The sequence below is a fragment of the Theobroma cacao genome, chromosome 9 (assembly GCF_053813885.1).
Source record: "Theobroma cacao isolate CCN51 chromosome 9, ASM5381388v1, whole genome shotgun sequence".
Taxonomy (NCBI): Eukaryota; Viridiplantae; Streptophyta; class Magnoliopsida; order Malvales; family Malvaceae; genus Theobroma; species Theobroma cacao.
The window spans coordinates 49,095,087-49,114,280 of NC_142647.1; the positions used below are offsets into that span (position 1 = coordinate 49,095,087).

Here is a 19,194-nt window from a genome sequence, read left to right on the forward strand (position 1 = left end):
AATAGGCATTCTAACTAACAGGGATAAGGCCCCTCCCAACAGTTCATAGGATGGTTTTATAATGGTGTGAACCCCAAAGAGTACTTGATCAGGCTCCAAATGTCAAAACTTGACAATTAAAAAACCAAATGCTCCCACAGGTCTTTAATCATACCCCCTAAAGTAGTGTTAAAGAGGCAAATAAAGGTGTTTCTGAAAGTAGTTATGAAAAGAGATGCTCTTCTCTTTCTCTATTTTGATATAGTAAGATTTATTAACTCGCTTTCTCCACTTTATTCTCTCCCTGAGAAAATGCTTCTTTTCCTTTGACACTTCTATCAACATCTTACAACTAAACAAAAAGAAATAAAGAAAAAGAAAGCAAGGACTGTGGATCCGTTGATGCTATCATGGTCATAATGAAATCTTTCTGATATTTTCCAGTAGAAACCAGCTGTTTTTTCTCTGATCCTAGTGCTAGTACAGCACCCTTGCCTGAGATGAATAGCATAAAAGACTTCCAGACTTTTCATTGTCAAGTATTACAGGTATATATTCAGCAGCTTATACAATGGTCAGTGATTTTGATTTCATTTGGGAATATTACCAGTTGACATCTGATGAATTTCATGTTAGAACAAGGACAAGCCTTCTGCGTAGTAATAATATTGGCTTGGAAAAAGAACCATGACTAGTACTGGTTTTTACAGTCCTTATTTCAGATTTTGTTTTTAACTGCAAAGAAAGCAAGGGTGAAGGTGAATTTGTTATTTATTATACAAGAAACTGTAAAATATAATAAATTTAAAAGGAAAAGAAGACTAGTAGAAGAGAGAGAAGGACAAAGAAGTGGGGACCACAGTCCACAAAGTGATAGATGGGCCTTTGTTTTCCAAATGCTCTTTTGCATGGAAGCAACCGGCCACTGTATTCTTCTTACAACACCTCCGTCAGATTCGCATCCCTTTCTCTCTCTGATGACTGATCAGATGACGCATCTCTCTCTCCCTGTCCTAAAAGCTTCACAGTTTAGAGAGAGAAACTATACTTTTGTCTCTGTTGTTCCACTTGTTTCTATGATCCTCTCTTCTTCTATATAAACACGACTCTGCTCTGAAATCCAAGCTTTTCTTTTCCGTTCTATCTCTCTGATTGATATTTATCAAGTTTCCCATCAGTCCTTCATAGTCTATTTTTGGCTTTTGTTCCTATTAAATTTTGCTGCTTTGTTCTTCAAGGTATCTGCTTTTGCCACCAGTTACTTGATTGGGGTCTGATCGAATTTGTTATTTCTTTTGCAAGATGATATTTTGATTGGTTTTCTTATCTGGGTTTTCTCCTTCATTAATTTGTAAGCTTTTTTTATTGTTGAAAAGATTGATGCTTTTACATGAATTTTGCTTCTAACTGTTATTTTGTTGTTGCCTTTTTCTTTCTTTTTTTCAGGGTGAATCTAATCTTCTCACTGTGTTTTGGGTTTCCTATTTGATTCTCTTTTGCTGCAATTTTGATTCACCCAAACTGGGTTTTCTTCTCTTCAAGGTATTTTCATCTCTCCTCTTTGTGGGGTTTTGTTTTTATTTTATGTCTTATAGCTTTGATTAGCAGAGATGGACTTTTTTGGGATGTAGAAATGACTTTTTGGGAAATGTTTTGAGTTGAAGAGAAGTTATTGATGTAAGATTATATTGTTTGATAGCTATTGTTGGTATAATAATACTGGTTTAGTCTTGAAGATGCACACGTGAATATCCATATAGATTCCTACCATCCCTTTTCTGGGGTTTCTTTTCTGCCTTAAAATTTTGAGCTTTCCAGCTTTTTGTTTTTTTATTTCCCTCTACTTGCGTGTCGCTTTCTGGTGAAAAATTAAAGATATCTGAGCATTCTTTAATCATACTTCTCTTTAACTCTTACTCAAGGGTTGTGGGTTATTATAGATTTTGAGTTCGAGATTGTCCTTCAAATCTTATTCAAATATTTTCAAGATTATGCATGGTATTAGCTTAAGCTTGCTCATTCACTTGCTTGCTCTTACTTAGTTGGCGCAAATTGTGAACTGGTATTCTTTTTTCTCCTTGTTGATGGTGGTGCTTATTGCACCCATGTTCATCTAGCATTACCTTTCTGTTCTTCCCCCTCCCCCAATGTGTTCACTGTTTGTTTGGCATGAAGCTTCTCATGGCATGGTTTGTGAAATCCACTATATATATGCATCTGAAAACTTAACTCTGCAATCTTAAATCTGGGCAGCTTTTTAATTAAATATAGAGGATACATTTATTGAAGGTCTACTTGAATATTGATGAAGAAATGGTTTACTAGATCAAGATGCTCAGCAAAGATATGTCTTGGAGTCTTGGCATTCAGTCTTAATTTGAAATAATTGGACTCGTTCCATAGTTATCTTTGATATTAAATTGTGAATCAATTTTATCTTTTTTGAGATTGTTTTATTCTTCCTTTAGTATTTGCTTCAAGAAAGTAAGCTTTGATTGTGAATGAGTTTTGCTTAGTATAATCTACTAGGTTTTGTAAACACAATCCTGGTTCAAGAAAACATGCTACCAAACTATTGCAACATGTTTTTAGATGTCTATTTAACATATATGAGGTTGATTTATTTCCAGGAGAATCCTTATGTCCTGATTGCTTGTTGAGGAGTATCTGTCATTTAGAGGGTAGAATTATGGGGGCTGCAGGCTCTAAAATAGAAGAGGATAAGGCCCTGCAGTTATGTCGTGAAAGGAAGAAGTATGTTCGTCAGGCACTTGATGGGAGATGCTCACTGGCTGCTGCTCATGTTGCATATATTGAGACACTAAAAAGTTCAGGAACTGCTCTTAGGAAGTTTGTTGAGTTTGAAGCTCCAGTTGAGTCTTCCCTTTACACTTCAACTAATGCTACGCCAGAGCCCCTTGCTTTAACTGAGAAGTCTCTTTCCCAGTTCTCATACTCTTCTCCATCTTTCTCACAGCGTGTAGATGCTGCTGAAACCTTTTCTCCAACACCTTCTCCTCCCACTTCTAGTCATTTTCAGGCAAACCATATGAAATTTGGGTTTATGTCTTCAAAAATAGTTGAAGAGAAACCCCCTCAACCTGATATCAGATCGGTAAACTCATCAAGTACTCCACAAAATATCACACCGCGTTTCTCTGAAAAACCAGAATCATCACCATTTGAAGCTTCTTCTTTGCCACCAGGAAGTCCACAGTGGGATTTCTTTGGTCTTTGGCATCCAATTGACAATCAATTGTCATTCAAAGATGGGAAGGAATTGAACCAAGGGTTGGAAACTGTTGATGATTTAAGACGGCTTAGGGAGGAGGAGGGTCTTCCTGAGCTGGAAGATGAAGAGGGGGCTTCTTTTTGTGAAAAAGAAGAAACTCAGGGTTCAGAAGATGAATTTGATGATGAGCCTCCTGCAGATACTCTAGTTCGAAGTTTTGAAAATCTGAATAGGGTAAATGACCATAAAATAGCCAATGCATCATCGGCTATCCCTTCTATGGGTGGTGTAGCTTTAGAAACTGACTTCCTCAATGGGGAAAAGAGCAACTCTCCTGATTTGTCACCTTTAGGAGCTACACCCTCCACTGTTTCTGTTCCAACTGAAATAAAGAAAACACCTGTCAATGAAGATGGTTCTGAAAACAAGGTTGCCCCTAAAGACTTCCTTTCTGTCATGAAAGATATTGAGTTCCTCTTTATAAAAGCTTCTGACTCTGGGAAGGAAGTTCCAAGGATGCTTGAAGCAAATAAGTTGCATTTCCGTCCTATTTTTCCAGGAAAAGAAGGTAAGATCCAGACTCTCATATGCATGCCCATCCGCACACACATGCAGAGTACAGCTTTCCAGTGTGTTTGGTGTCTCCTAAGAGTTGGCAGCTGTGCTCAACTTAGCAAGTGTGTATGTTAGTGAGAAGGGGCACAATGGTATTTTGCAAATTTCCAAATTTTATCATTTATCTGCATAATGGCAGCTAAAGAATGAATTGGATTGAGTACATTTCAATATTGCTTACTAATTTGTATATATTGAAGCCTTGGCAGTTAAACAAATTTAAATTTATAGAGATTTGGGAAGAAAATTCCATTTTATTCAGTTTCATTGAAGGTCCATAGGAAATAGTTGACCTTTCTTACATTGATCTGAGTTGGTGAAAGTTATTGGTAATAGAACTTTCTACCATTGCAGGTGGATTGACGGCATCCACATTTTTTAAGGCCTGTTTCTCTTGTGGAGAAGATCCAAGCCAAGTTAAAGAAGGTAAATCTTCATAACATATTATAACTTAGAAATAAGTCATGACCATGTTGAAGCATTTTGAGCTCTTTTATGGTGTAGTGCCATGCCTTTTTTGTTTAGTAATAAAATGCACTTCTTGGTAGTGAATGAATATTACTATGCATTGAATAGCATATACTTACTTGGCAGAAGGAACTGTTGTGTAAAGGTAACAAATGGGATATATCATTATATCATATGCATGTAAGGTGGAAGAGTGAATGACTAATATTAAGAAAACATTAATGTTAAAGGATGATAAATTGACTTATGAAATATTGTATAGCCTTGAAATCCTTTCATGAAAGCATTACATGATGAAACCTTAGAAGTTGGAGCTGACTGCTTTGCCAACTTTTTAAAGTGAGACTGTGGGATGCTTCTTTTCTAATGCAGAATATCTCCTTCAAATTTTCAAAGAATACATTTTACTAGAAATTACATGCAAGTTATGCAGATTAAGGTGGAGTGACTGGAGGAAAGTGGAGTTATATTAATGGATACAACAGGAAACTTCACATATTTAAGGGATTAGTGTTAACAATTTTTTTGTGGTTATGATCAATATGGAATATTTAAGGGATTACTGCAAGTTTTCTTTTATGGGTACCTTCTTCAATCTTGATTCTTCTGCTAATCCTTTCTTATCTTTGCTTAGAGCCTCCTCAAACTGCTCAAAAGTACTTGACTTGGCATAGGACAACATCATCTCGATCATCTTCATCTGGGAATCCTCTGGGATTAAATTCAAAGGATGACGCTGAGGACCTTAACAACAATTTTCTCTATAATACCTGCATGCTTTCAGGCAGTCATGCATCGACCTTGGATAGACTATATGCATGGGAGAGGAAGCTTTATGATGAAGTAAAGGTATTATTTGTTTTTGTATTTTCTATCGCTATTTTTTACCTTCCAGATTTGCAGAGAAGTTTTTCATTTCAGGTTATATGCCTTCTGTTTAGACATTCTGAGTCCAGCTTAGGTGAAATAGGATATTCCAAGATCAATTCAATGTTTGGTGGTTAGATGGACTAGGAATTGAAGTGATTGTCTACTGACGTTTCTGCTGTAAAAAATTACCATTAAAAAAGGAATCCTTCAAGATGATAGCTTCAAATCCTAGGAAAATGAATTTCCTATGTTTCCAGTCTCTAGGCAGCATGTCCCTCAAATTGGTTCAGAGTTAGACTTCAAATAGTTTACTCCTATTTGAGTGGAGTTGTGACTTGTTTGATGTTGTTTCTCAAAGTAAAAAGTTGTCCAATTTTGCAACAGTAAGTTTTTGAAGCCTAGAGGTTGCACTATCTAGTCAAGCAGTGACGTGTTTGGAGGCTTAAAAATTTATTATGATTATTGAAAGTTATTAATGTTCTAATTTCTCTTAACTTCAGGCCAGTGAGACAGTCCGAAATGAGTATGACTTGAAGTGTAAAATCTTAAGACAGCTGGAGTCAAAGGGAGAGAGTTCAAACAAAATTGACAAGACTCGAGCTGTTGTCAAGGATTTGCACTCAAGAATTAGAGTTGCAATCCACAGGATTCACTCGATATCAAAAAGGATTGAGGATTTACGGGACAATGAGCTGCAGCCTCAACTTGAGGAGTTGATTGAAGGGTATGTTTGCATTAATGCTTTTCCTCTTCTGACAATTATTTCCCCATCATATTAGTACATTAAGGAACTATGTGTCATATGCTATGCTTTATTTCCTTTTTCCCTCTTTCCTGTGTTTCTTCTGTGCCTTTTCTTTTTATCATTTCTTCGCTTGCAGGGGAAGATGAAGCATTCTTTTTTCTTCTCCTAGAACAAGAGGCTGACTTTTGCATGAACCATTGATGGCAATTATGCACTAATAATTCTCTTCAGCTGTGATGATATTATTTGCCATTTCTGCCATTCTTTAATGACTCTGTAGAGCTGATACTTTTACTTCCTAAAATAGTTTTACTTGTGCTCATATCTGAAATATTTTTCTAATTCATCTGTTTCACTTATTGTGCCAACACAGGTTGAGTCGAATGTGGGAAGTAATGTTTGAATGTCACAGGCGTCAGTTTCAAATTATCTCTGTAGCAGACAAGACTGGCAACATGAAAATCTCTGTACTGTCTGAATCACATCGGCAGATCACCACTCATCTTGAAGTTGAACTAAGCATGCTGTCTTCAAGTTTTACAAAGTGGATTGGTGCCCAGAAAGCTTATCTGAAAGCCATAAACAGTTGGCTTGGGAAATGTGCTTCTATTCAACAAAAAACTTCGAAGAAATCTAAGAGGAAAATCCTCGAAATCCAATTTTTGAGAAAATTTGGCCCTCCAATGTATGTAACATGTGGTGCTTGGCTTGAAAAGCTTGATACGTTGGAGCCTTCTATAAAGGATGTCTCAGAGTCCATTAAACGTTTGGCAGCTGATACATCTGGCTTTTTACCACACCATGAAAGCAATGAGGGGAAGGATGCTAATCATCCGTATTCAGCATCTGGGAAGGATGACAACAGTGATTCTGCAATTAATATGTCAAGAGATGATGCTTTGAAAGAGAGGATGTCAGTATCCAGGAAGAATGACGACATCAATGAATCTGAATATAACATGTTAAGAAATAATGCTTTGAAGGATTCTTTTGGGAGAAGCTTAGTTTGCTTTCTTGGTCAATTGAAGACTTACGCGGAAGCATCTGTGAAGATGTATTTGGAACTTGACAAGGAAATTCAAGAAGCTAAGCGTAATTATGATTTGTCCGTCCAAGGAGCAGAGAACGGCAGTGAAGGAAATAATGATCAGAGCAACGATCAAAGCAGCAATCAGAGCAACAACCATTCCAAGGATCAATCGATGTCACAAGCGTAAACTTACTATTTGGAAAAGAGTTGGGCTGCAGAAGACAGACACAAGTTTTCGAAGCATTCATGGCAACCGTGTTTAAGAAAAATGAAGCGTTTCGCATTGCATGCAGCGTTTTTATATTGAATATAGGAATAAAAGGGTATTTGGTAGAAACCCTTCCAGTTACATTCGGTAACTCAATAAAGAAGCTCTGCTTTTGTAAAATGGATGTCATAAGGGGTGATTTGCAGGCAAAAGCTGTAACATAGAGGTATGAAACAAAACTTGTATAGTCTTTTTTCTTACTTTTTCCCCCCAAATAGTGAGCATATATAGGAAACCAAGACAAACTTTTCACCTCTAACATTCTCTTTCTGGTTATTTCAATGGATGAAATTATTATTTAGGTATCCACACTACACTTCCAATCAGGAATTCATGTTAAGGCAGTGAGCAGTAGCTTCTGCCTCTGAAACTGGAAAACTCTGAAAAATCTTCAGGATAGAAAGTCCAAATCCCTCAAAATCAGAAGGAAAGCCCCAATGTCTCAGTTGAAACTTTACTTCCCTCATCAGGCCATTATCAGGTTAGGTGTTGGAAGCTGACTTCACACCATTTCTATATGAAAATCTCCTTTCTGTTTCTTTGTTTCTGCCATTAATCAATAATTTCCATGGAAACTTATTCCCAGACCATGATTAGTTTACTAATAATAATAATAAACAAATCAACTGTCACAGTTAAGTGATGGAGTCCTTTTGATCATAATTTTTCTAATGGTTGAACTATTCCAAATAGTGACAAGCATGACCAATTCCTGAGATTATGAGTACCCAAAATTTTCCACAACATTTCACTTTCTTGGAATGATTCTCCCAAACATGGGTCTACTTTTCCTACATTTCTTGCAATGTGCAACCATCACTAGCAAATTGCCCAAGACTTACGCTCAAGCAACAACCACATATATAAATAGTAAACCAAACAGATGATTTCCAATCCTTGATTTATTCCAAGATATTATACTCTTCAAAATTTAATCAATTCTTGAATTATTTGGAAACATTACAGTCTTCAAAATTTAAATCATATGATTAGCTGTGTTCATGTTTAGGTCAGATTAAAAAAAATTAAATAAACCATATCATATAATATTCATGCAATGTTAACTGAAAATCTCTATCAATGTATACCACAACTAGGATATAATAATCACAAAAAAAGTTGTTCCTCCCCAAAAAATATTACAATATCCATGAAGTACTATTCCCGTGACCAAACACTCCAACTGTACCAACTGTATTCCAATCACTACCAAAGATCTACTCCGTAATCACAATCCTTCGACACAATCTTAGAAGTCGCCGTTAAATTGTCCACCGTTATCTTACACGTCACCTTAGCGGTGATCTTCCACGTCTTAATGGACCCCACTTTAATCTTAACTGGAGCTCTCAGCTTCAACGTGAACGGCACCGTTCCTTTGTTTTGCGCATCAGAAAGCGCCCTAAGCGCGGTGTTTGTTAGTTCGATTCCGGAGCCCTTCAAAGCCGTTTGGAACACCGTTACGTTGTTCGTCGGCTGGTAGAAGGCGGGCAACGCGCCGTTACAGAGGTTGACGTCTTCGTAGTAAACTTTGACGGAGCTGCCTTTCTCGTAGTAAATACCGATTTTGTCGTTGGGGTTGTGTGCTCGGACGGTGACGTCGAATTCCGGAGAGAGCGGTGACGCTGACGTCAGGTTGAGTCCCTTGATCGCCACGCTCTCGACGGAATAATTTGGAGACTCTGGCTTGAAAACGAAGTACACCACTGCGGCGGCAATGGCAGCGGAGAGGAGGAGAACGAGGATGACGGTCAACAAGCAGCAACAGCAGCTGCGACAGGTGCCCCCGCTAGCCTTACGTTTCGAGAGATGCGCGTAGCGACGGGCGTTCTCCGGCGGAGGAACGCGGTAGATTTGGTCCTTGGGGATCTGGATGACGTAAGTGCCTGGTTGTGGAACTGGTTTTTCAGGCGATGGAGGTGCTAGTTTCGGAGCCGATTGTTCGTTGGTAACGTTTGGTGAGTCGCCCGGGTGGACTTGCTCGGCCATTATGCTGGTAACTCGGTGACTCACTGCAACAAGAAAGAAAAGCAAGAAAGCGGCTGTTAAACTTAAAATTGTCCGAGTATGAGCCAGTGCTTCGATAGTATATTTAAACAGGTGTGGTTTACGCGGTTTGGGGGCAAACTAGGAATTTCAAATAAAAGACATGAGCAACCAACTATAAATTGCCATGTCATTCCTATGCGCAGGCTGGGGGACCCATCTGATGTGGCACCTATTGCGGACGAAAATTTAGGGATTTACTTGCCTTAATTATGTGACTAATTGGCTATACATCAAGACGTGATTGCATAAAAATTCCGCACGCTAAGTCAAAGGATTTAGCAAAATATTTATTCTCTAAAAAGGAAAATCAAAGTCAGAAATTATTGCACTCTAATTAGAATATTTTTTATTTATGGTATTTAATGAGTAGAAAAATAATAAAAGAAGAAGCATAACTAGTGGAAAATTAAGAGAAAAAAAACCAAAAGAAAAAAAAGTATGGTAGACATGGTAATTGGTAAGTGACAGCAAAGCCTATGTTTTAGCTATGGGTTGCTTAAGGTCATGGCTGCCTATACATTGGAATTTGGCTTAATTATTAAGAAATTTCCATGTCTAAATAGGTATTTTATTATTTGGTATTTACTATAGAGTCTTTAATTTTAACAAAAAATCAATGTTTATCCATATATCAGATGATTTGGTCAAGTGATAGTTGACGTAATTACATTACAATTGATGTGAAATGAAAATCATGATCCCATCGTATATTACAAGCCAAAAGATAAATCGTTAAAAAAAAAAACAAGAAATCAAAATGTGGTTAATAACTATTACTACTTATTACTACTTCTTCTTCTGTTATTAATTTAGGTAAGTCATTAGAGTAGTAAAGGGAATGCAAGGACTAGGCCCATATGGTGAGCATGCAAGGCAGGAAGGAATTTGGGATATTAATGAATAAAGTTTATATTGCATCACTCATGGAAAACAAGATCCATGTCCCCTGATTATAATAATTATTCAGAATCATCAAGATTTTATGATAATTGCAACATCAATAATAAGAAAGTAATGGGTTGCACGTTTACATTACAAACCTTAATCAATTCCTGAAACTTTTTTTTATTAATCGAAAGTTGATGTACATTGATCTGTCAGAATTCAGCTAGTTACACTCTATGATTCATGGAGGGGGCAGAGAAAAGCAAAGGGAGGATGAAAGAAACAAGAAAAGCCAGAAAACCAGAGTTTGAGAGAATCAAGAAGAAAAGCTAGAAAACCAGAGTTTGAGAGAATGAACAAGAAAAGCTAGAACATTGGGAGATTTACATACCTGAAAAGCTGAAACTAGCAAACTGTGAGAAAACCAAGATGGGGTTTCTTCAAGAATCCAAGAGAAATCAAAACAATCTTCTTTTTCAATGCTGGCTGTGGCCTGTCTGGAGATAGACAGAGGAAGGGGGAATTAGTATGAAGAGTTCAGATATAGAATGTCTAAAGCAAGAAAAGGAAAGCTGTACAACATTGGAAGAACATACCTGAAAAGCTGAAACTAGCAAATTCTCAGAAAACCAAGATAGGGTTCTTCAGGGACCAAAGAGAAATCAAAACAATCTTCTTTTCCTTTCTTCTTCCTCAATGCTGGCTGTAGCTGTCTGGAGACTAGATAGACAGGAGGAAGGGGGAATGAGTCTGAAGAGTTGTGAACAAAAGAATGACTAAAGCAAAGGGTTTTGCCACATAAATATAAAGAATGGAAAAATGGAAGGTAAGGAATAAGTAAAATATGGAGTACAGTTCAGACATTGATGTCAACAAAAGAGAACTATTAAAGAGCCTTTTAAGGAAGCGAAAGAGTCAAGAACCTGCCCTGACCTGACCTCACCTCACCTCACCTGTGTGCGTGTTTTCTTCTTTGTTCTTTCATTTGTGTCATACACATCTTCCCCTTGTTATACCTGTTAGCCTTTTTTCTTTTGTTTTCCGTGTGGGAAAACCGAATGTGTGTGTTACTGTGGACCAGTTGGCATGGGCCCCCTTTAATGGCGGATAATGACCATCTTCGGTTGTCTTTTAGTGACAAAATTCTCCTTTGCTTGATTATGATGTCTACCCGGTAAGGATTAAGATTATTGGTTTCTTATTGTTTTCTTCATTGTTTATTTGTTTTTATAAAATATTATAAAATATTAAGCATCATATTATAAAAAGGAAAATTTATCGTGATATTGATAATTAATATTATGTTTCACATCAATTTATAAAATACTATTCGTTTTAATTTATTATATTTCACAATTTTATTTTAAAAAATATGTTATAAATTAAAAATGTTATTATCAACACTTATATACCTAATCGAATTTCAAACAAACAACCGATGTTATAATTAGGAGTTATTGGCATGGGACTTGCCCCTACAAAGGACCACACGTTTCTTTATTTCTAACTTCTAAGAGTCGCGTTCCCACGCCGCCCCTTGCGAACTTCGGCCTTTTAGCCCACGGCCACCACCTCATGATTCCTAGGCACCTTTACACACATATTAAAATCTTCTTACAAATTAATAGACAAAATGTGTTCTATTTTAATGGCGAAAACGACATGAGGAGCACAATATCAAATTATAAAAACGACAATCACTTTGTTGGCAACAAAAGAAACATGGGACATATCTACAATTTTTTATTTTTTAAAATTCTTTTTTGGGTTTGATCTGTTGAATTCATCATGGGATAGACATTAGGACATCCTTCAATTGCTGCTATTGCTTTGGTTATGATGTTATAGCCAAGCATTCAGGCAGGCTAACCATTTTTTAGTAATTGACTTTTAAATTGTGTTCGTGACAAGGAAAGATGGTTAAAGAAAATGAAATCGAAAGAGTATTATTATTGGGGATGAATAATAGTGTCGGTTTCGTAAGGGAAGTTGAGAAGATTTCAAAGCTTGGTTTTTGTCAAATTGAAATGCCGTTTTGTGAAATTAAATTATGGGGCAGTTGAAGAATTTTATAAATGGTTAGGTGCTGCTGATGCTTGGAGAAGAAAGCATACCAATAGAACTATTAGTGTAATAGTTTGGACAGCTTCATTGACTTGAACAATGGCCAAATTACAGGTGAAGTACCCCTTTATGAAAAAGTGAAAAGCACCCAAACATTTTCAAAACTGTTAGCTTGAAGCTTCGGAGTAGATAAGAGTAACGAGCATGTTGCAGATTTAGATAAGAGAGATTGTTATAAAATTTCACGTTGAATAAAAAAAAAAAACATTTATGTTTATACAAGTATCTATCAATTAGTTTTTTAGAAACAAGATAATTGACTCGAAGTGGTGAAACCATGTTCTTCATCGAGCCTATCTAGTCCCTGCTAAACCCTTCAAAGAAATCCAATGGCTGCCAGAGAAACCGAATTGAAGCTACCATTTTTGACCCAATAAATCTGGTTAGGAAGTTAAAAAAGCGAGGGTAGAAAGGCAGCTGTCCCCAAGAATTCTATGCTCTTGCCTTTGAAATTTTGAAAGTGTAAAGTTTACATGGCCACATGTTTCTTTGCAGGTAAGTGAAATTAGCTCAACCCCAAGTAAACGAAGAAACATCCCACTGATCAGATGCCAAAACAGGTAGTAATTTCTTAAGTTAATCAGGTGCCCTGCACACTGTTTATTCATTCCTGAATTGCAAATAGGGAGTACCTGATAAAGTGATAATGCTACGTCTTGATGTTGTGAAGTAGCTTTGTCCAGCACCTAATGATCTGCGATCAATGCCCTAAAGCCATTCTTTTTAAAGATAAAAGAGAAAGCTTTAACCCCATTTTTTTTTGTTTTACATAATGGAGGAACATCACAAGTAAGATTTGCAGTTCTTCAGAGAGATTTCTGAGTTTTTGCAAGACTTTTTCTGCATTTGGTTGTTAAATTTCCACCCCCATGCAGATTCCAGATAAACCCTGTCCTGCCAATTGTTCATAATCCAATTTCAAGTATCAAACATGGATGCATGTTGTTCCTGTGAAATGTTTAACATTAATCCAACATGACTTCATCAGGAAAGATAAAGATGGAAATGGAAAGACCATAAGATGAGTCAATCAAACTGAACCTAAGATTACATTTCTAGATAAGGGTTAAAAAGGAATGGTATAACCCACCCAATTGAACTTTATTCCTTCCCTTACTTTCATACAAACCCTATCCAATTGATATTTACATTACCAATTTTGAACCAGTGTTAGAACTTAACAGCTGGAGAAAACAATTTGTGACATGGAAGCCCAACTTATGAAAAGTAAAGAACCAATAAATGGGGGTTAGTGTTAAAAGAACTACACAGTTAGAACCCCTTTTGTTTACCTTACTACAACACTAACACTGACAGATCTTCATAAACTGATTTCATGTCGGGTCTCTCTTGTGCTGGCAGGATGCATCTCAGAGCCACCTGTAGCATGGCATCCAGAGTTCTATGTGTGTGCTCCACATTATCCCTTTCCGAAATCATCGGATCAAAGCACTCGCCAGCACGGTTTTCTGCTGCTAAATACCTCACCCAGTCAGTTAGATCAACCACACCTGTGCTCCCCGAAACTATCTCCCCCGAACTTTTACCAGTCAGGAGCTCCATCAATATGACCCCAAAGGCATAGACATCACTTTTTAAAGAAGGGCATGGTTTACTGGAGCTGGCAAACTCAGGAGGCCGATAGCCAAGAGCACCTGCATTCAGAACTTGTTCAGCTGTGCCAGCTGATGTCAGTATCCGATGGAGACTGTAATCAGTGAGGCGTGCTGTCATATTAGGAGATTCTAATAAAATGTTTGTCGACTTGAGGTTGCCATGGGGTATTGCTCTCTCATTATGAAGGTAGTTCAGACATCGGGCCACATCAATAGCAACCCTAAGCCGTTCATCCAGAGACAAGGGTGGCAATTTTCTTGGCTCTGTCTCTGCAGAAGAAATAAAAATCATTAAAGCAGAGGAACCCAAACACAGTAGATACGCACCCGCATTTTGAGACAAAGATTAGAACAGGAGGTTTCACTTTTGCCTTCATCAAATAAAAGCTCACTGTTAAAAACAATTTTCTATGAGAAAAGTGGAAAGAGTTTGAGATTAATGGTGTTCTTGCAAGCAATTCCATCTACTGGATTAACTGACCGAAATGTAGGAAAAAGACAGTGCTTCAGTTCAAGTGAAAATCTCATATCTATAATGTAATCAAATATCTAGCACATATTTTAGGAGTTTTCCTCATAATTGTGTATAATCTCACATATTAATCCAGCATTAGAGTCACGAGTGTAATTCTATAACAAATTTAGATTTCGAACTCCCCGGTTCATAACTCATAATCATAAAGGCAGTTTCTTTGTTTAGTTGTGTAGAAACTATGCAAAATGCAGATGGTGGTTAATCCAGATCCAGAAAATTTGACATCCAGGCAATCTTCAACTTATCATACTGGATTATGGGGCAACATATTGGCCTTTGATTACCCTTCCCCGCAAATCTCAAAAATTTAAAAGTGCAGTGATTTCTACTATGCAACCCAACAACCACAAATGACCAAAACCTATAATCACACATGGAACAAAATCTTACCTTGAAGATAGAAGGCCAAACATTGTGCATTTATGTAATTTGATACGATCAGCTTCTCGTGCTCCTTAGGACCCCAATAATAACCCTGAAGAGAAACTAAATTTGGGTGCTTGATGTACCCTAGTTTCTTGACTTCCCTTGCAAATTCCTTTTTACTTTTCGCTATCCCTTCCTTTAACCATTTGATAGCCAATATATTACCAGAGTCAAGTGTAGCTTTGTATAATGTCCCATGGCAACTCCTTCCCATAACTTCAGCTGGAGCACGTGAAAGTTCTTCTGCAGTAAGTGCTAGAGAGCCATCAAAGAGATGCAGATCCCCAGCTAGTTTATCAGGAGAACGAACCTTTAATGCACCAGGACTCTCAAATTGAAATTGGCTTTTTGATGGAGATGCATTTGAAGATGACAAGATAGACATGGGTGAAGCCAATTCTTCATCTCTTCTCATGGACTCAGGGTGACCAAAATATTTAGGGTCATTTAAAACTGATGAACGGTTACCATGATCATATACAGAATCCTTTTTTGATGACGACAAAAGCTCTTGACGAAAACTAAATGAGGATGATGATGAATCCTTACTTTTGTAAGGTGCTGATGTATGAGGAAGGGAATACTCCCCTTGCACAGTTTCTTTTCCCACATTTCTTTTCAAATGGTCACTCCTAGTTTCCTGCCAGTTGGTCCTATAATATATCATTACACACACAAGAGCTATTATGGCAGCACCACCAACCAAGCCTATAATTAAGGCAATTCTGGTAACAGGTTTCATCTGAGAACTACGCTCATTCAAATTTAGGTTGGAAGAACCTTTTGGTGACAATGGAAAAGAACCAAACCTCAAGAAAGAGTTTCCTGGATGGAATGCTGAATCAGGAAACCTCCTCAAGTTGTCAGGTATAGCACCAGAGAAATTATTAAAAGACACATTGAATCCTTTCAGTTTATCAGGAAGGCTATCTGGAATGCTGCCTTCAAATTTGTTATTGGATAGGTTCAGAAACTCCAAGTTATGGAACTTAGCAATTTCCTGGGGCAAGTGGCCACTTAGTGAGTTAAATGACAGATCAAGAGTCACCAGGCTCAAATTTTCAGCAGAACTTACGGAAGGTATATTTTGTATTTTCTGAAGAGGTATTGACCCCGTAAAGTTATTGCCTGAGAGGTTGAGATCAGTCAATTTTGTTGACGTGAAGAAGCTTGGCAGGAGGGCCCCGGTAAGATGGTTGCGGCTCAGATCAATCACTTTTAATTCTGGGTATGTACCTAAAACTGCTGGAAGAGCACCCTGTAATGAGTTGTCTGATACCTTGAATGTAGTCAGCCTTAAAAATTGAGAAGTTTGGTTTGGCAAGGTCCCAGTCAGTGAGTTTGAACTCAATTCAATAATTTCCACATAATTTCCCCAACCCTGGATTCTGGACAAGTCTCCTGAAAGCATGTTACTACTGAGGTCTAGAATGGCACAGTGCCCTATCTTAACAGGCAAGGAGCCTGAGAGTTTGTTTGACGATATGTTGAGCTTCTTTAGAGTTGCTGAGGTTATACTTCCCACTGGTCCTGCCATGGATGTAGAAAGTTTATGATGAAAAAAAAATTATAAACAAGAGTTTGAAAATATAGTAGGACACTATGGTCTTCCACAATCTGAAAATCATAGCTTTTAATTGACATATGAAACCTTGAACAATTGACTTTCAAGTGCACATTCGAAACAGACAGAGAGGACCTAGTGACTGAATCTACCATACTTGTAAATGAATATAGGAGGATTTCACACCAAGGTATTACACTAGGGAAAGACTGTAAAAAGTAATCACACTGCTTGGCATTATATAAACAATTAGAAAATATATGGTTATAAGCTCCGAACTTTAAACTTTGAACATATCGTAACTACATGGAAGGTTAAGGTGAGATACTAATTACTAATGTATTCAAACATTTATTCTAATTTCTTATTTTTTAAGAACATATACATAATTTCCTCTCATTTCACATGGATAACATGCTAGTTTGATCCTCCGTCCCGTAATCCATGCAAACTTCTTTTCCTGTCCCATTTTGTTAAAGAAATGGAGAATACAAGATTACTTTCCAAAATCTGGAAGAACAGGGAGCAGCTTATATTGTCAAAACTCGAAAGTGCCAATGCTACGAATACAGTACACATAATGTAATGTTTTGGTGGATTCCATTGCCAATGCATGACCAAAACCACATAACTATAGTTAACAAGGCAGAGTCAGATTTATATATAATGCAGCCTAGGAATGAGTGGCACAATGTACATTGACAGACACGATTGCTCACTGACGTTATGAAAAAAGAGAAAGCAAATTAACATGACATAGAAGTTATAGTAAGCTGTTTAAAGAGGAATACCTTCAAGTTGGTTAAGGCTAAGATCCAGCTCTGACAAGATCATTGAGCTTTCTTGCAAAAGAGCTTCTGGTAGTGATCCTGACAACTGGTTGTTTCCAAGCCGAAGAATCCTCAAAGAGACAATAAAATTGAAGGAAGGTATAGTTCCCACTAACTGATTATTACCAGCATCAAAAACTTCTAAACTGTCAAAATATGGCATTCCATCATGTGCAAAGAGCTCTCCGACCAACAAATTGTGACTTATATTTAAATACTGAATCGAAGAAACAAAACTGGAGCTTCCAAGTCCCAAGTCCAGTGAACCAGATAACTGATTACTGCTCAGGTCCACATGCACCACACTTTCCAATTGGGACAGAAGATTCATAATATCCCCTGAAAAGCCATTAGACCGCAAGTCTAAATATTTCAACCTCTTAAGATTGCTAAAACCAGAGGGAAATGTGCCTTCAAAATGATTTAAAGAAAGATTCAGAAGTACTAAATTTTTTAAGTTGACAATGCCGGATGGTATAGCCCCGTGAAAGGCATTGCTTGAGAGGTCCAAAAACTCAAGAGACAGAATAGAGCCAATGTTTGAAATGGTCCCTGTCCACTGGTTACTTGAAATAGATAAATTCTGAAGCATTTTTAGACCAACAATGACAGGGAAACTGAAGTTTCCAACCAAACCCAAGTCATTTAGAGTGATTGAAGTCACATGACCGCCAGTACAGATGACTCCAAACCAATTTTTGGGACACCCATCTGATGCCAAGGACTTAGAGTCCCATGAAGCAAGGACTTTCCCGGAAGGGTCTTCCTCAATGCCTTTCTTGAGCTCTAAAAGAGCTTCAAAATCAGATTGTCCTAATGCAGTTACTACCAAAAACAATAAAAATACTAAATTGACTCTCTGCATTCCTTCAATGAAAGTCCCCAACCCCCACAAATCTCAGTGAATATATCAGAATGGGATCAACAAGAACTCAAGCTCAACTATAAAGAACTTCTACAGCAAATTGCAACGCTTGAATGACGTAGAAGAATATACATGAATACAGCATCCAAAGTTTGCATCTTGAATTAACAGTAGGAGAGAATTCCAATAATTTTTGTCAAGCAATGGTCTACTTACAAAAGCACATTCAAAGAGGAAGTGAAAGATGCTTCCTTTAAACTAATCTAAGCAGCTAATGAACTTCAAAACCCATGTCCACTGAGATAAATGGAAACCAAATCAAGTGAAACAAGCTCAAATGCACCAGAAAATATCATGAAAAAGACTCTACATTTTCCACACCAAGGAGCTGAGAAGTGAGAAGATAATGCTTAGCAACAAGTAAAGAAGAAACAAGCCGGAAAAAAAGGTAGCTAAAAGTGAGAATCTTCAACCTTTTTTTGGCTTGGGAAGTAGCATCAAAGTACAACAAAGTGTTTAAATTTTGTGAGATGGGATGTTTTATTAAGGAAAGATAAGGTCAAAGATGCAATGAAACACCAGAGACAGAGAGAGAAACCAATTAACACTGGAGGGGGGCAGTGATTGAGTAAAAGGGAGGTGAGAAAGTGTGGATCAGAGTGTTAGGTGGTGTTTTTTTTAATGTGCAAATAAATTGCAGGCACATTTAAAGAAGAAGAACAGAACATCCTGATTTGTTTTTGGGTGTTGAAAATAGCTGTTAAAGCATAAAAACATAGTAACATGCAATGAAGTCTTGTAGTTGGTTGAGTTGGTGCCCTTGTTGTTTCCTTTGACCTTTCAGACTTTTGTTTACAACTTGAGTAACATGGGACTATTCCCAAGACAGTAATGCTTTTGTTTTTATTGCAAGTGAAAATATTGTATTACTAGGTTTCATCTGAAATCTTTACTCATAAATTTGTTGGTTTTAATGCTTGAATTTAGTTTAAGGAGTATGATTTCATCCAAGTCTAAAGTCTTTCACTCTCATTATTTTTCATTGTTCATCATTGGACTAGTTCCAAAACAGTGTTCATAATTGGACAGAAAC

General features: G+C 37.2%; 3 protein-coding genes and 1 long non-coding RNA gene across 8 annotated transcripts; 2 read left to right on the forward strand and 2 right to left on the reverse strand.

Moving 5' to 3' along the window:
* The first annotated feature begins 885 nt into the window (after window positions 1–885).
* Window positions 886–7,746, forward strand: LOC18590845 (bZIP transcription factor (DUF630 and DUF632)). 2 transcript variants are annotated; one of them, XR_001929564.2, is made up of 8 exons: window positions 886–1,217; window positions 1,426–1,521; window positions 2,610–3,779; window positions 4,181–4,252; window positions 4,929–5,143; window positions 5,665–5,888; window positions 6,283–7,373; window positions 7,510–7,746. XR_001929564.2 is itself a non-coding variant. In XM_018128025.2 (7 exons), exons 3-7 carry the CDS (start codon window positions 2,669–2,671, stop codon window positions 7,124–7,126), a joined length of 2,466 nt encoding a protein of 821 aa, XP_017983514.1. In that variant the 5' UTR covers window positions 886–1,217; window positions 1,426–1,521; window positions 2,610–2,668; the 3' UTR covers window positions 7,127–7,466. The 2 variants fall into 2 exon arrangements, 1 of the variants encoding a protein (XP_017983514.1); XM_018128025.2 differs by lacking the exon at window positions 7,510–7,746 and having other exon boundaries at window positions 6,283–7,466.
* A 521-nt stretch (window positions 7,747–8,267) lies between these two features.
* Window positions 8,268–10,939, reverse strand: LOC18590846 (NDR1/HIN1-like protein 13). Of its 2 annotated transcripts, none has more exons than XM_018128482.2 (3): window positions 10,738–10,939; window positions 10,533–10,634; window positions 8,268–9,219 (listed from the first exon to the last, which is right to left on the reverse strand). In XM_018128482.2, exon 3 carries the CDS (start codon window positions 9,194–9,196, stop codon window positions 8,414–8,416), a length of 783 nt encoding a protein of 260 aa, XP_017983971.1. In that variant the 5' UTR covers window positions 9,197–9,219; window positions 10,533–10,634; window positions 10,738–10,939; the 3' UTR covers window positions 8,268–8,413. The 2 variants fall into 2 exon arrangements, with proteins under 2 accessions (XP_017983971.1, XP_007016677.1); XM_007016615.3 differs by having other exon boundaries at window positions 10,533–10,638.
* Window positions 10,940–12,688: 1,749 nt separating this feature from the next.
* LOC148761062 (uncharacterized) lies at window positions 12,689–14,339 on the forward strand. The gene is made up of 2 exons (XR_016028574.1): window positions 12,689–12,825; window positions 13,628–14,339. It is a non-coding gene; the product is annotated as an uncharacterized LOC148761062 (long non-coding RNA).
* On the reverse strand, window positions 12,815–18,830 carry LOC18590847 (Leucine-rich repeat protein kinase family protein). 3 transcript variants are annotated; one of them, XM_088810240.1, is made up of 4 exons: window positions 17,198–18,830; window positions 14,807–16,372; window positions 13,558–14,151; window positions 12,815–13,159 (listed from the first exon to the last, which is right to left on the reverse strand). In XM_088810240.1, the coding sequence occupies exons 1-3, from the start codon at window positions 18,099–18,101 to the stop codon at window positions 13,562–13,564; spliced, it is 3,060 nt and encodes a 1,019-aa protein (XP_088666366.1). In that variant the 5' UTR covers window positions 18,102–18,830; the 3' UTR covers window positions 12,815–13,159; window positions 13,558–13,561. The 3 variants fall into 3 exon arrangements, with proteins under 3 accessions (XP_088666366.1, XP_088666365.1, XP_017982778.2); XM_088810239.1 differs by having other exon boundaries at window positions 12,815–13,213; XM_018127289.2 differs by lacking the exon at window positions 12,815–13,159 and having other exon boundaries at window positions 13,288–14,151; window positions 17,198–18,829.
* Between the last annotated feature and the right edge of the window lie 364 nt (window positions 18,831–19,194).

Bases quoted from the DNA above. Each gene is read 5' to 3' on its own strand.
- LOC18590845 (XM_018128025.2), top strand. From the start codon at position 2,669: ATGGGGGCTGCAGGCTCTAAAATAGAAGAGGATAAGGCCCTGCAGTTA. The intron at 4,253-4,928 runs GTAAATCTTCAT...ATCTTTGCTTAG, and splicing joins TCCAAGCCAAGTTAAAGAAG to AGCCTCCTCAAACTGCTCAA. The intron at 5,144-5,664 runs GTATTATTTGTT...TCTTAACTTCAG, and splicing joins AGCTTTATGATGAAGTAAAG to GCCAGTGAGACAGTCCGAAA.
- LOC18590846 (XM_018128482.2), bottom strand. From the start codon at position 9,196: ATGGCCGAGCAAGTCCACCCGGGCGACTCACCAAACGTTACCAACGAA.
- LOC18590847 (XM_088810240.1), bottom strand. From the start codon at position 18,101: ATGCAGAGAGTCAATTTAGTATTTTTATTGTTTTTGGTAGTAACTGCA. The intron at 16,373-17,197 runs GTATTCCTCTTT...CATCCATGGCAG, and splicing joins TAGCCTTAACCAACTTGAAG to GACCAGTGGGAAGTATAACC. The intron at 14,152-14,806 runs GTAAGATTTTGT...TTTCTTCTGCAG, and splicing joins TTTGGCCTTCTATCTTCAAG to AGACAGAGCCAAGAAAATTG.